We start from the raw sequence: 14,349 nt of genomic DNA on the forward strand, positions 1-14,349 counted from the left end.
TTCAGAAACTTAGCAGCACCTTGTCTCAAAATAAAAAATAAAAAGGTCTGGGGATGTAGCTGAGTGGTAGAGTGCCCCTGGATTCAATCCCTGATACTTGGGGGGTGGAGGAAAGAAAGAAAGAGGAAAGACAGAGACACGTGAGTATTATCAGAAGGCATGAACTTCAGTAGGTTAGACTTGCAATAAAAGATAAATCGCTTAGTGAGCTCAATGCGTGTTAGTCAGTTCTTTACAGACCAGATGAGGGACAGACAGGGCTCAAATGGGACAGAGGGACTGGGCAGTCCAATGGGAGCCAAATGGCTTGAAATGGGAAGAAGGTTGAAGTTCTGCTTTTGGATGCTGGCAGAAGCTGCTATGATACTGAAGGAAGGCTGTTATCTGGCATCAAGGCCATATAGTCACATAAAGGCCAGACTTGAAGGAGTTCCAAATAGCTGGTAACACAACCAAGCTTCACTCAAGAGCAAAACTACTCTGGTAAATAGAGCAAGGTGGAGGGAGGTGGGTTAGGTATTAGGAATCTAGGAGGTGTGAAAGAAACAAGCACCTGGCTCTTTATGGCCAGGTAGGGCACGACCTCTATTATCCAGGTGGCTGAGCACAAAGGGATTATCAGCAGAGTCTTGGGGTCTGTAGAGAAGTACATTCCAGGCCAGAGCTGAAGATGGTATTAGGGATGGAATAAAATTCTTATCAGTCTTGATGATATTATTATAATTAATATTAACATTCACTTAGTACTTGTAAAGGTATCAGACATTGTTCTAAATCTTTTCTGTAATTTGCTTAAGGTGATTAAGCTTGTGAAAAGGGGAGCCTGGGATTCAAACCCTGTCATTCCTAGTGTCCATGCTCTGAACCAAATGCTACACTGCTTCTCTAGAGATCTTAGAAATTTGAACATATGTCAGGCGAGAGTCAGGCATTCAATGCAGATAAAGCCCTGGTGAGAAGAAGCTGGGGAGCCCTGGATTATGTCAGTACAGTGGCCATGAACAGACTGCTGCTTCATTACGATAGAGACATTTGTAAACTCTTCTGAGATCCTTCATTTTTTTTTAAGCAAAGTTCCACTCCTGTCCCAGAGAAGCTAGGGCTTTTTTGGCCTCGAGGCCTGGTTAAAGAAGAGACCTAGAAGCTCTCAGGTGATGGGCAGTGATCTTTCCACCTTAGGATCCTATGAGATGGAATAAACTTAAGTAGGGAGGAGAAAACGAAGGCAAGAACAGAGTCTCCACAGTTGCTTGTTCCACCTCGCGTAGAGGAGAGGAAGTCTGCAGACTGTGTGGATGCACAGGATTGTGTGCCTGTACTCACCTGGCCCCACAGAAGTTCTCCAATCCCGATGAAGAGACACCACAACCACTGGGACAGGCTAAGGCTTGTGCAACTGAAGGGCTTACCCCCAAATTCCACAATGAAAATCTAGAACAGAGAAAGAGGCAGCCCATTATCAGGGAGGTGACTAACAGGTGGACAGCCCTCTACCATGGTCACTGAAACCATGTCACCCCTCTGCCCAGGGTGAAAATCAGATTCTGATTTTCTTGCTGGAGAATAGGAAAGAAGAAATCTAAAAAGGGAGAAAGGGAAATAGATATCAAGTCTTTACAGAGAGGTCTTCTGGAGAGACACAAACATCTCCTATGACTGTGATGATGAGGATCAATATAAGATCTGGCAGAGTGGGGACAGCTGGAGACCTCTTGTGACTATGGCCAGTAGGTGATAAAGAAAAGGCCCAGCAATGGAGAGGAGGAATTGAAGGTGGGGATAATACAGGAGGTACTGGGGTCTACAGAGGGAAGTAGTGTCCAGGCTAGAGCTGAGGTGGTTAGGAAGGGACGAGGCAGGGGGTTCTGGAGCACGGCCTGCTTATAGTCCCTTGTGTTCTCAGATGTTTGAGTGTACCTCTGGCTAGGCAAGAAAGAAGGGGCCTGGTCTTTATTCTACCAGGACAGCCATGCCTTGACTCCTGTTCCTGCAGTGGAGCCCAAGTCAGGCTTTTGATGTCAACTACATACATGCCAGTCACTGCTTCTCTTCCTCTGTATATTGTGCAGCATTTTCACCATGAGCCCCTTCAGAACAAAGGGCAGGGACAGGGAGGGAGCCCGCGCTACACATGCATGCACCCGTGCTGGCAGGAGCATAGAAAGGGGCTAAAGGACAAACTCCATTGACTTGGTCACTTTGTGAAATTTCTGTATATTTAGAAAGGTCATGAAAGACTTCTACAAGTCTTGTTTTATCTCTAATCAACATGCTGCCCTAAATGGAGCACCCGACACACTGGGCTCTGATTCTAGAACTAGGTGCAAATGGAAGCCAGTTGGGAACCCCATGTGTTCACGCACAGCCTCAGTCCCTGCTACCACTTTTCCTGGAGGCTTAGGGAATTCCGCCCTTCATCTTCCCAGACCTCCTACCCCAACTCCAGAGAGAATCTCACCTGGATGACAAATGTGCCCAAGACTACAGAGCAGAAGATGAGGTTGCGGTAGATGCCTGCAAAGACATTCCTCTCTCCGTGGATTTTTCGGGAATTGATTTCATTGAAGAGCTGCATCAGCACAAAGGTGTTGAAGATGATGGTATAGTGCTGGCTGGGTGGTGAATGTAGAGGTGCCTTCCTCCCACTGTCAATGTCAAAGAATTTCTCTCCTGGTGGGGAGAGAGCAAGAATGTGGGGAGAGCTGTGATCTCAGTGAGAGTTCACACTGAGTCAGAGCATGTTGGTGTGGCCACGCTGGTGGCCCATGGCTACCAGTTACGCCAAGTTACATTAGTTATCAATACTTTATTAATCAGATATCTTAGCCCTGGTCTCAGCATATCTGACAGTATCTCTTGGTTTGCTCCATTGATATTTGCTTTCTTGTACTACAGCATGGTAGAGAGACTCTGCACTGAAGTTATGTAGCAGAAGTACCCAAGAGATAGTAGACCAAGCTATTATGCCTAGACTATACTCCACCTGCTCCAACACTACCATCTCTCCTCAGGCCTGTCTTAGCCCCCATGTCCACCTAGCACCCCAACCACTGCTCCCCGCCACCTGTGGCTCACCAGCAAAGACCAGGATAAAGATGACAGTGAGCTGGTAGACTGCATGGCCCAAGATGTTCTTCATCATAGTACGTGAGATCAGAGGCTTATTTCGGCCATAGGGGCGTCGCCTTAATAGAGAATCCGTAGGAGGCTCTGTTGCCAGGGCCAGTGAAGCAAAAGTGTCCATGATTAGATTAACCCACAACATCTGTACAGCTTTCAGTGGAGAATCCTGATGGGAAAAGAATCAGTCTTCTTAGATTTCCTTAGAAACCAAACCTCGCTCGCTCACTCTTTCCCTTGAGATGGCCTAGCTTCTGATATCCGTCTAGAATATGAATCTGGCCACCTATTAGTTGAGTGATCTTGAGAAATTTATTTAACCTCTCTCTCTCTCTTTTTTTGCGGTGCTGGGGATTGAACCAAGGGCCTTGTGCATGAGAGGCAAGCACTCTACCATCTGAGCTACATCCCCAGCCCCAGTTATTTAACCTCTTTAAGCCTCCAGTTCTTCACCTGTAAAATGGGGTGAATACTGTTACAAGCTTGCTTTTGAAGAATCGAGATAATATGCATATCACAGTGGCTGACTCAAGGTGCTAAATAATGGAAGGTAGGTCATTATCGTTCCACATACATAGATGGAGACAGTGGACCTAGCTGATTCCTGCCCCGATATCAATTGTCCTTATTTTCTGTAGATACACTGTACCCACTGCCCCATGTTCCTCAGCCCCTGCTTCTATCCCATGCCCCCCACCTGGGTGATACAGGCTCCAGTGAAGGCGACGATCACAGCCACCACGTTGACGGTGAGCTGGAACTGCAGGAACTTGGAGATGCTGTCATAGACGTTTCGTCCCCACATCACTGCCTTCACGATGCTGGTGAAGTTGTCATCTGTCAGGATGATATCTGATGCCTCCTTTGCTACATCTGTGCCTGCAATGCCCTGAGGCAAGATGGGAAAGCATCAGTGGAGAAGTGGGTAGAGCAGAGCTCACCTGCTCTTTGCACCCAGAATCTGCTTCCTGACCTTAAAGAAGCCTTGGAACTAGGAATGGACACCAGAGGGCACACTAGACACACACAAGAAAACAAAGCGACAAAGATTCCCTGTCAATATCCAGAAGAGGGCTGGTGTCTGATGCCACTACAGGACTCCTGTATGCAGGTTGGGGATGACAGTCATCTTTGATAAGCCTTCCTCCCCTCTGACTCTCCCTTCCTTGGAAGCTAATTAGAAGGAAAAGAACAAGTCCTATCTATCTGTTTTACCTCTAAGTTCTTAAACATCTCTTTTTTTGGTACTGAAGATTGAACCCAGGGGCACTCAACCACTGAGTCACATCCCATCCCCTTTAAAAAAATATATTTAGAAACAGGGTCTCGCTAAGTTGCTGAGGCTGGCTTTGAACTTGTGATTCTCCTGCCTTAGCCTCCCGAGCTGGGGGATTACAGGTGTGTGCCACCGCTCCTGGCTTAGACTTCTTTTACCACTGCTGGTATCTGATTTAAATCTGTGTTTCCCCCATACTGTTACGAAACCTTACATTTTGTTCTAGGACGAGCAGCCTGACAGTACAGTTCAGATGTTCTGTTCTTGTTCAAAATCATCTTACTGGAGAACCATGAAAGGTTTCCCAATACACATGTCAGTGGTTGGAGGCTTGCTTCTCATGGAGCAGTGAACCTCAACAGGCCAGCCCCTAATAAGTGCACCGACCTCATTTAATAACCTGCTTTTATGTAATCTTTCAGCTCAAAACCTATTGATTCATTCACAATCCCCTGAGTCTCTTATTCACTTCTTGAATGTAGACTTCTACTCTCACCATTTCTCTAAGCCTGAAACATCCTCTTTTTCCATCTATTTAAATTCTGTCATCAAGGTGCCATTCATTAAACCTTAACTGCCTTGAGACACAACCCCTAACACCCCAAGACCACAGAGCTATCACACATCTCGCCAGTACCACAGCCTACAGAGGAGCTCATCCTTTACTTTGGTGTGTGAGCAGTACACTATTTGTTCTCATTACCTGGTATTATTATTTCCTATCTAGATGGCAACAAATGATAGACTAAATGACTCAGTTCTCCATCAGAGTTCCCTAGTATCCCCACACAGTAGAGTGCACTATAAGGATAAATCAGTACCAAGAGTAATCCTTAGAATTATGGGATAATCTCCAACTTACACTGTTAATTGCAAAAAGCAAGGTAGAACAGAATATATAGTATGGTCACTTATCTGAGGGGATGGGATGTAAATACAATGTATGTTTGATTATATTCTGAAGAAACAAACAAGAATAAACTAAAAATGTAAGAAAAAAGTTACCTGATGAATTAAGAGGCAATTGACAGGGTAAAGGCAATGGGACAGAAGCCAGATTTATATAAATATACCTTGCTTCACATATTTTACTTTAGAATAGTGAAACTACTTTATACAAATCAAAAACAAAATTAAATTTAAAAAGTAATCTCTAGGGGCTGGGGTTGTGGCTCAGTGGTAAAGCACCTGCCTGGCATGTGTGAGGCACTGAGTTTGATCCTCAGCACTACATAAAAATAAATAAATAAAATAAAGGTATTGTGCAACTAAAAAAAAAGGTAATATCTAAAATGGAAAGCAATGTGATATAAATGAACTGCTGCAGCCTATTGGCATCACAACTGCACAAAAGAAAAACGTTGCAAATGACTTTTAAATAATTTATTTTAAATTCCCAAATAAAAGCCATACTTTTTTATGAATTTGATAGTAGCCTCCTAGTAGGCTATACCTACAGATAAAAAGAACTACAAGAAACATATTTAACTTTTTTAAAAATTAATTGTATTATTGTTAATATCATTGTTTTAAAACTATTATATATATTAAAATAATTATGTTAATACCATTAAGAATAAAAATTTATAGTTTTAGAGCTATAAATATTAAATCAGAGAAGTTAGATAAAATGAGAAAGTTAGGATTCTATAGTTCTAAATTTGGATGAGAAATATCAGTAAAAATTCACAAAGTGTTTTATTTTTAAAACAAACACAAACAAAAATGAGAAATAAAAGCCTATCTCTTAGTTTTGTCTACTGAGAAGACCTAGAAACAATGTACTCAGTAGAAAGAAGCACTCTTGAGTTCTGATTGCGTTCTCTAACTACCATTTCCTACTAAAGTGAGTCAGAACTCCTTAGAGAAATAGGTGATTCCAGATCTAGGATAAGAAATATACACAATGGTGGGGTACGGTGGCCACGCCTGTAATCCCAGAGACTCTGGAGGTCAAGGCAGGAGGATCACAAATTTGAGGCCAGCCTGGGCAACTTAGTGAAATCCTGTCTCAAAATATCAAAACAAAACAAAACAAACAAACAAAACAATTAAAAGGCCTGGGGATGTAGCTCTGTGGTAGAATTCGGTATGATAAATTTTTAGATATGTTTTATTGATACTTATCATTTAGAGATATGTGCTAAAATTTTTATGGATGAAATGAGGCACATCTTGGATTTACTTCAAAATAATTCAGCTGGAGGTGGGGAAAGTTGCTGGTGGCAGTAGTATGGGAGGTGTCAGTGAAACACTGGCTAAATGTCAGTAATTGTTGAAGTTATGTGATAGGCACGTGGGGATTTACTATATGATTCTCCCTACTTTTGCATATTCTTAAAGTTTCCTTGAATTAAAAGTTTGTTTTTTAAAAGAAAGACCCCTACAGATATTTCTTGAGTTTCCATCCACTGCTTGGAAAGCATCAACAGAGCTGGGTGCAGGGGCACACACCTGTAGTCCAGCTACTTGGGAGGTTGAAAGCCTGAGCAATTTAAACTCTGTCTCAACAAACAAACAAAAACCCCACCCGCCCATCCAACCAACCAACAAAAAAACCCTCTAACGACTCAATTTATATGGGAGGTTCACAGCCATTAGCGACTTGAGTGTGAGCGTGTATTTTGCTGTCTGGGGAATTCAAAAACTCTCTGAATATCAGAATCAGCAGGTGTGCTTGCTAAAAAACAGACAAACAAAAACCTCCAAAACAAAACACCAAACATTTCTAGTACCCACCCAAGACCCTACTGAACCAAGATGTTCAACTTTGGAATATGTGTCCAACTTGTATAGAACCCACAGCCGCATGTAGTGATAAGACAAGTACTGTATCTCTGAGCTACACCCTCAGCCCTAATTCTGATGCCCCTGGGCTTCAGAGTACCAAAAGCAGAGTACCAAACAATGCTTGCCACATAGTACACATTCCTTAAGGAACGTGAGTTTGCTGTAATTCACCTGGCTAGACAACATCATCGTGTTCATGGTCAAGTTTAAGTTGGTCTTGTTTTCCTTGATAAGGTACTTCATGATTTCCTTGCCTGTCATCTATTTTTTATACTTGATGGGTCCCCCATTACACATATTATTACTGGCCAGGTAGATAAGAGAGATGGAGTTAGAGGAAAGAGCACACAGTGGAATGTGAAGGCACAGGAAGCAGGAGGCAACCAGAAGCCTGTCCTGGCTTCCTGATGGTGGAGATGGCTTGCAAATGGGAAGACACTGCTGAACTTACCATGGCAAAACCAACATCTGCTTTCTTTAGAGCTGGGCCATCATTTGTGCCATCACCAGTGACAGCCACCACCTGCCGCTGATCCCCAACAGTGCTATCAATGATACCTGGGAAAAATACATATACTACAGTCAATACATGTGGGTCATCTGGGGTTATTTGACAAGCACTGTTCCCCATGAAAGGTGCTTTATGGGTCACCCTTCCCCTCCTATTCCCTTCTTTCCTTCCCTCTTCCCCATGCTAGAGGTCTGCAGCAACCCCTGAAGGGCATGATTGTTTCAGGGGGAGCACTCTGAGCTAGGAAAGTTAGTCCTCATCTAGTGCCCTAAGGTAGTGAAAAAAAGCACCGGATGAATCCGAATGCAGAGGCCTGGGTGTCACACAACTGGTACCTACCAGCAGGGCCATGGGGTAAGTTACTTGTCTTTTCAGCATCCAACTTCCTTATTGACAACATAAGAATAGCTTGCTGGGCACAGTGGCGCATACCTGTAATCCCAGCAGCTCAGGAGGCTGAGGTAGGAGGATCGCAAGTTCAAAGCCAGCCTCAGCAACTTAGTGAGGCACTAAGCAACTCAGTGAGACCCTGTCTCTAGTAAAATATAAAGAAGGGATGGGATGTGGCTCAGTGGTTAAGCACCCCTGAGTGAAATCTCTAGTACCAAACCCAAAAAACCAAGAATGGCTTTACCCTCCATGACTAGCTCAGTACTACTGGCACACAAGACATGTAATGTTTCAAAAACCTAATTTTATTACATGTCATACCAGGGCTCAGAGGTTTGCCAAACAGAATGTTCTCTCCATTAACCCAAGTGTTTTCCTGGGAGTCCCTATTCAGAACAGGTGGGTTGCTTTGGCTGATGGCTCTTACCTGTCCTGGCCCCAGCCTGTCTTCATCTATCATGGGCACCCACTTAGGAGCCAACCTCACCTTTCACCAGCGTGTGCTTGTCAGTGGGGGAAGACCGCGCCAGCACCCGAAGCTTAGGCCAGATCTTGTCTAGCTTTTCTTGTTCTACCTGCCAACACCAGACACACCCAGATCAGTCATGCGCAGATCAGCCATGCAGGAAAAGCCTACTTTTTCACATAATCTGAGCTTCCAGGGGAGTTGGGATTCCATAGCCCCATCATCCTTATCCTGCCCCATGTGAAGATGAAACCATCAACTCGGTCTCCAAGGGAGGATTCACTGGTGGTAACCACTCAGGCCCTGCTTGTCTTAGTTGCCTCCCATTTCCCACCTGGGAGCCAATCCTTATTTCTTAGACCCTTGACAGGAGGTGCAGGGTCAGCTGCTCAGTCAGGTGGCTCAAGTGGTACTTCCGAGGTCTTAGGTTTGATCTCTGGGTAGACCAGGAAGATTTTTTCTGCTCCACATTCAGACCACATTCTCTTACAAACCTATGTCACCAGTGACCACAGGGCAGTGATGTGGGAGGGGTGAGTAGGGGAAAATCAGTACAAAATCATCCCATGACTGAAAAAAATGGAGAAAAATGAAAAGTCGGTGACACTGACTCCAAAGATAACTTGTGAATGAAGATAATGAGAAGAAGCTCCACACATTACCATCTGAGCAGCTTTGGTGGAAAGAGCTGCTTGGCTGTAAATAGATTTCAGTCTAGAAACAGCCACTTCTCCCATGTGTCCCAGGTGCCTCATGACAACATCAGCCTTTTCCTTGACAAGGGAGGCCCTGGTTCCTGTCACCCAGGACTTACCTCGCCCTTCTCATTGCGAATGAGTCTGTTGAATTCTTTGCCTTCTAAACACAAGAAGTCCTCTCCAGGTGTCAGAATGCCACATTTGGTGGCGATAGCTCGGGCTGTGTTGATATTGTCACCTGTCACCATTCTGACAGTAATGCCAGCTCTTTTGCATTTGGCAATAGCTTGCGGTACCTGTGGAGAGCAAAGAACAAGGAAAGGTGGATGCGGGAATGGAACACCTAGTAAACTGCTTATTCAGCTGTCCCTTCAACAGAGAGGCTGTGCCATGGGGCATGGGCTACATTTGGTTGGCCATTTTTGAATCACTTGGTCCTGCCCCATTTCTGTCCAACTCACAATAGTCATAAGATATTTCATCAACTGTCCCATGAGTTCAAAGGGAAATTTTCCTCTGAAGCCAATGCTTGCTCTCCACCTACAATCCAGACTCCTTGACAGGATATGGACAGTATTTGGAGATGTGGCCACTGCTTTCCTCCCTAGCTGACCACTCTCCACTGGCCTGGCTTTGGCTCCATATCAGTTCTTTGTCATCTTCCAAATGCAGGACACCCTTGCCAGGCTTGGCCTTGACAATCACCAGTCCATCTGTCTGCACTTCTCTGAAGCAGAGATGTTTTCAATCCCCTTTTGTGTTAGAATAGCATTCAGCACCTAGGAACTGTTTGAAAAGAAGGTGCTGGTTGAAACAAGGCTGCTAAAGACAAATTTGGTGTCCCAGTTAATTCTGCCTCCTGACCATTCTCTTTCTCTCTCTTTATTTGGTACTAAGGATTGAACCCAGGGCGCTTAACCACTGAGTCACATCCTCAGCCCTTTTTATATTTTATTTTGAGACAGGGTCTCACTAAGTTGCTGAGGCTGGCTTTGAACTTTAGATCCTCCTGCCTTAGCCTCCTGAGCCGCTGGGATTACAGGCATGCGCCACCACGCTAGGCCTGATTAAATAATAAGTACTAAATAATAAGGCCAACAAAACCTTCGCTTTTTTACCACTTGAACAGCACTGAACAGATTATCTTGCACAAGTGAGCACCTTTCTGCCCTCTTCCCTTCAAGACCCTCCCCCAGGAAGGTCTGGGCAACATGCCAGACCACTTTCTGCTGATTTGCACACTATAGCAGTTGTGGGAAGTAGCAGGCACAGGAACATCTAGGTCTAAAAGTGAGAAGCAATTAGGCAACTTGCCTGAGGTCATAACTAGACAAAGAATTAGTATCTACTTTCTGTGTCTTCTCATTAGGACACACTGGGCCTGTACTTGGGCCCAGAAGCCATTAGGAGACTGTCAGTTATGTTTTCTTGCTCTTTCTCCAACACAAAGTCTTACCTCTGGGCGCACAGGGTCCTCGATGCCCAACACTGCGATACAGGTCAGCTCAGTGACAATTTCATTCTCATTGTCCCATGAGGGCTCTTCACCATCAAAATCCCGGTAAGCTATGCAGATAGTCCGGAGTCCCTCACAGGCCATAGGCTCAATGACATTGCGTATCATATCATCTCGGTCCTTATTCTTGAATGGCATTGCTTCCCCTTTCTTGTCCAGGATCCGATTACACCTAGGGAAGCACATGGTCAGAAAGCAGCCTCTCCCTTCCCACCGGGTCTGCTTCTATAATCTTTTGCAGACATTCTGGCAACTCTGCATTATTCTAAAAGACATCATTCCTCGGTCCAGTATCTCCTTTATCTCTAGCTGGGTAGCTGAGTCCCTCTTTCCAAGGTGGGGTGGCCTGTGGATTGAGTAAGGCATGGGTGAGTGGGAGTGTGATTTTTCCATGCCATTCATTCTTACCCAAGGCTTAGTGACTTGTGGATCACCTGCTCTTTTGAACTTCTTAAAAGCAGAGAAACTTTCTCAATCTAGAATAATGCATGGGGTTGGTGCTAAAGAAGAATGCATTGATTAAAAGAAGGTGGCTAAAGCCAAATTGAAGCACTAGTTATTTCAGCCCTGTTGGCCCTCGACCCAAACTGGGTCAACTTTTACCCATGGGGAGCATAGCCACTTTTTAATTATGCAACCTCCCTGTAATTAGAATTAAGGATGGAAAAGAAAAGGAAACAGAACCAACATTGCTAGTATTTGCTTTATGTACATTGAATCATTCAACCACAGTAAGATGGGTGGCACTCTGAGGATGAACCGTTTTCAGATCAGGAAACGGAAGTTCAGGTGGTCCAGGTTGCTGGGAGCCATTAGCCAAGTAGGTATGACAATTTCCTTGCCAGCGTACCCCATGTTGCTTAGTGGAAGGACTCGTGGAAATAGGACATTTTGCAGTGACACTGCATCTAAGGTGACCTTGCTCAAGGACCAGGGCGGATCCGGGTTTAGGGTGTTCCAGGTTTAGGATAATCCGGGTTTAGGGTGTTCCGGGTTTAGGATAATCCGGGTTTAGGGCATTCCAGGTTTAAGGTTATTCCTGCTGGGAATAGGGCGTATCCTGCTGCCTGAGTTTCCCCTTGAGTTCTCACGGGATTCAGACAGTATTTTTTGGGAGACAGAAGCCCAGTGGGGGTGGATTTGGGCAGAGAACGTGGATTTCCCCAGAACGTGATTGTAGACGGCTGGTGTGAGTTTGGGAATAAAGAGTTGCTGTTTGAATCTACAAGCTGTGTGGTGGCTCGTGATTTTGTGCCCAGCCAGACTGTGGCACCAGGTCTGAATCCTGGCTGTACCACTATCAGTGGTATCTCCTCGAGCAAGTTGTGTAACTTCCCTGAACTTCTGTGTCCTCATCTGTAAATTAGGGGTGATGTTTGTACCCACCTCACTGAGTTGTGATTAAATAAAAGGAGTCACCTGAAGTATTTAAAAACAATGCTTGGCCTGAGGAAAAAGTTCAGAACTTCCCTGAACTTCTGTGTCCTCATCTGTAAATTAGGGGTGATGTTTGTACCCGCCTCTTGACTGGGGGCTCGCTTACTCAGATGTGTTCAGTGTGGGGCATGTTGCCCAGACCTTCCTGGGGGGGGGGGTCTTGAAGGGAAGAGGGCTGAAGGGTGCTCACTTGCGCAAGATGATCTCTGAAGCGCCCTTGCTGAACATGCGGAAGCCACCACCTGGCTTCCTGATGACCGTGCTCATGGACTTGCGCACCGAGTTGAAGGTGTACACCTTGTAGAGCTTCTCCTCGGGCAGCTCACTGCGTACTGCCTGGTAATCCTGCTTCAGATCAGTGACAAAGCCCAGCAGAGCACATTCGGTCTTGTTGCCCACCTGCCGTGCCAGGCCTCCCTCCTTCTCTGGAGGCTGAGGACAAAAAAAAAAAAAAAAAAAAAAAAAGACATGGGGCTGATGAATAAGATACTTTGACCAGAGAGGGAACTTAGAAAGGTATGAACTCCCTTACAAAAATTTCAGATATCTTCAGAGCCTGTGGCAGAGGCTGACTTTTTTTTTTTTTTTTTTTTTTTGCAAGGGTCAGCAGACAGTGGTCAGTAGTGACCTTGATCCCAGAACCATCAAGGTTTTTAGGAATATGACAGTTTGCTCCAGTGGCAGTGCAGGCATCACCCTATATGGGTCTTATTCTAATACCGTCTTTTGGTTTCTGGAAAGTGGGTAATTCACTCCTGATAAGCCCTAGTCTGCTGTGAGTAGGGGTTCCCTCCTTAGAGACACTGCTGTTACGTGGTAAGTGAAGAGCATTTAGTGGCCAGAGATCCCCACAGGTCCTTACACTCAACCCTCCATCTCCTTCTGTGGATTATTCTCTAGACTCACCCCAAACATGTCTAATCAGGAGTGAAAAATGGGATGAAGGATGGCAATACAGGTAAAATAAGTAAGGGGATTTGTCCCTGGGAAAATTAATGTTCCCTCTAATCACCCATTCTAAATGACCAGGCAAATGGAGAGCTCACCAGAATCTTGGAGGTATAAGCACTGTTGATAGAAATGCCATTGACAATGAGGTCCAGGACCCTGGGCAGGAAGATGTCAGGGCTTGGGATCTGATGGTAATGAGTGCCTCCAATATAGGCTTGCACCACTGTCATGCGGTTCATGGTCAACGTGCCTGTCTTATCAGAGCAAATGGCTGTGGCGTTGCCCATCGTCTCACAGGCATCCAAGTGCCGTACCAGGTTATTATCTTTCATCATTTTCTACAAAGAAAAAGAGAAAAGGCTTGCGAGGACCCACTGGGTCAAATTTCATGGCCTAGCTAACTTCTCTCTTCACATTTCACTTTCTAGTTCTACTCTCTTGAGATTCTACTGATTTATTTAAATGCTGATGTAACTCACTGATTTGGCTCTCCCACAGTGCTATGTACTGCGTTTGTGAGGCCACCCAAAGTTTGTAGAGGATAGAATGCGCTTTCTAAGCTTTCATCAAAGGTACATGGTAACCTCCCTTCCCATGTCTGTCCCCAAAGAAGACACAGTATTGTTTCAGTCTCACCTTCACAGAGTAGGCCAGTGAGATGGTGACAGCTAGTGGCAGCCCCTCTGGCACAGCTACCACCAGTACAGTGATACCGATGATGAAGAATTTGACAAAGTACTGGATGTAGATAGGGGTACACTCAGGTAGCCATGGTCTTCGATGTATCACAAAGTTGTCAATCACAAAATACAGAATCAGGATGATGACCGTGAGAGCAGACATGAACAGGCCTGTCCGGGGAAACGAGTGCATGAACACAGGCTTGGAGACACTGTAATGGATTAGCATGAACTGTAGCCTTTCTACTAACTTTTAAAACCACGGTCTTCAGGAAGTCATATTAAAATCTTCTCCTCACTCTCTGTTGCTTGAACACTGTGGTGAGAGGGAAAGACAGTGGTTCCAAAGACACATGCTTTCTTCTCAGCATGTCACTAACTAGACTCATGGCTTTAGACTAGTCGTTGACCTCTTGGGCCCTATGTCTTGGCTCAAACTCCTCATTCATAAATAAGGGGGTTGGTCTGCTTTCCAAAACAGCATTCTATGACTCTATCCCACAATTCATAATGT

General features: G+C 44.9%; 1 protein-coding gene across 2 annotated transcripts in view; it reads right to left on the reverse strand.

The window, feature by feature from the left end:
- Atp2b4 (ATPase plasma membrane Ca2+ transporting 4) overlaps positions 1–14,349 on the reverse strand; it is a 92,563-nt gene that overhangs the window by 13,823 nt on the left and 64,391 nt on the right. For both annotated transcript variants that reach the window (XM_071600160.1, XM_071600161.1), the window contains exons 9-19: positions 13,792–14,006; positions 13,251–13,493; positions 12,395–12,636; positions 10,708–10,939; positions 9,368–9,547; positions 8,575–8,662; positions 7,638–7,744; positions 3,818–4,009; positions 3,076–3,289; positions 2,459–2,670; positions 1,324–1,431 (exon numbers count right to left, since the gene is read on the reverse strand). In XM_071600160.1, coding sequence (XP_071456261.1) covers positions 1,324–1,431; positions 2,459–2,670; positions 3,076–3,289; positions 3,818–4,009; positions 7,638–7,744; positions 8,575–8,662; positions 9,368–9,547; positions 10,708–10,939; positions 12,395–12,636; positions 13,251–13,493; positions 13,792–14,006 — 2,033 coding nt within the window. The remainder of the gene's footprint in view (positions 1–1,323; positions 1,432–2,458; positions 2,671–3,075; positions 3,290–3,817; positions 4,010–7,637; positions 7,745–8,574; positions 8,663–9,367; positions 9,548–10,707; positions 10,940–12,394; positions 12,637–13,250; positions 13,494–13,791; positions 14,007–14,349) is intronic.

This window comes from Marmota flaviventris, chromosome 12 (genome assembly GCF_047511675.1).
Source record: "Marmota flaviventris isolate mMarFla1 chromosome 12, mMarFla1.hap1, whole genome shotgun sequence".
In the NCBI taxonomy this organism is placed as follows: Eukaryota; Metazoa; Chordata; class Mammalia; order Rodentia; family Sciuridae; genus Marmota; species Marmota flaviventris.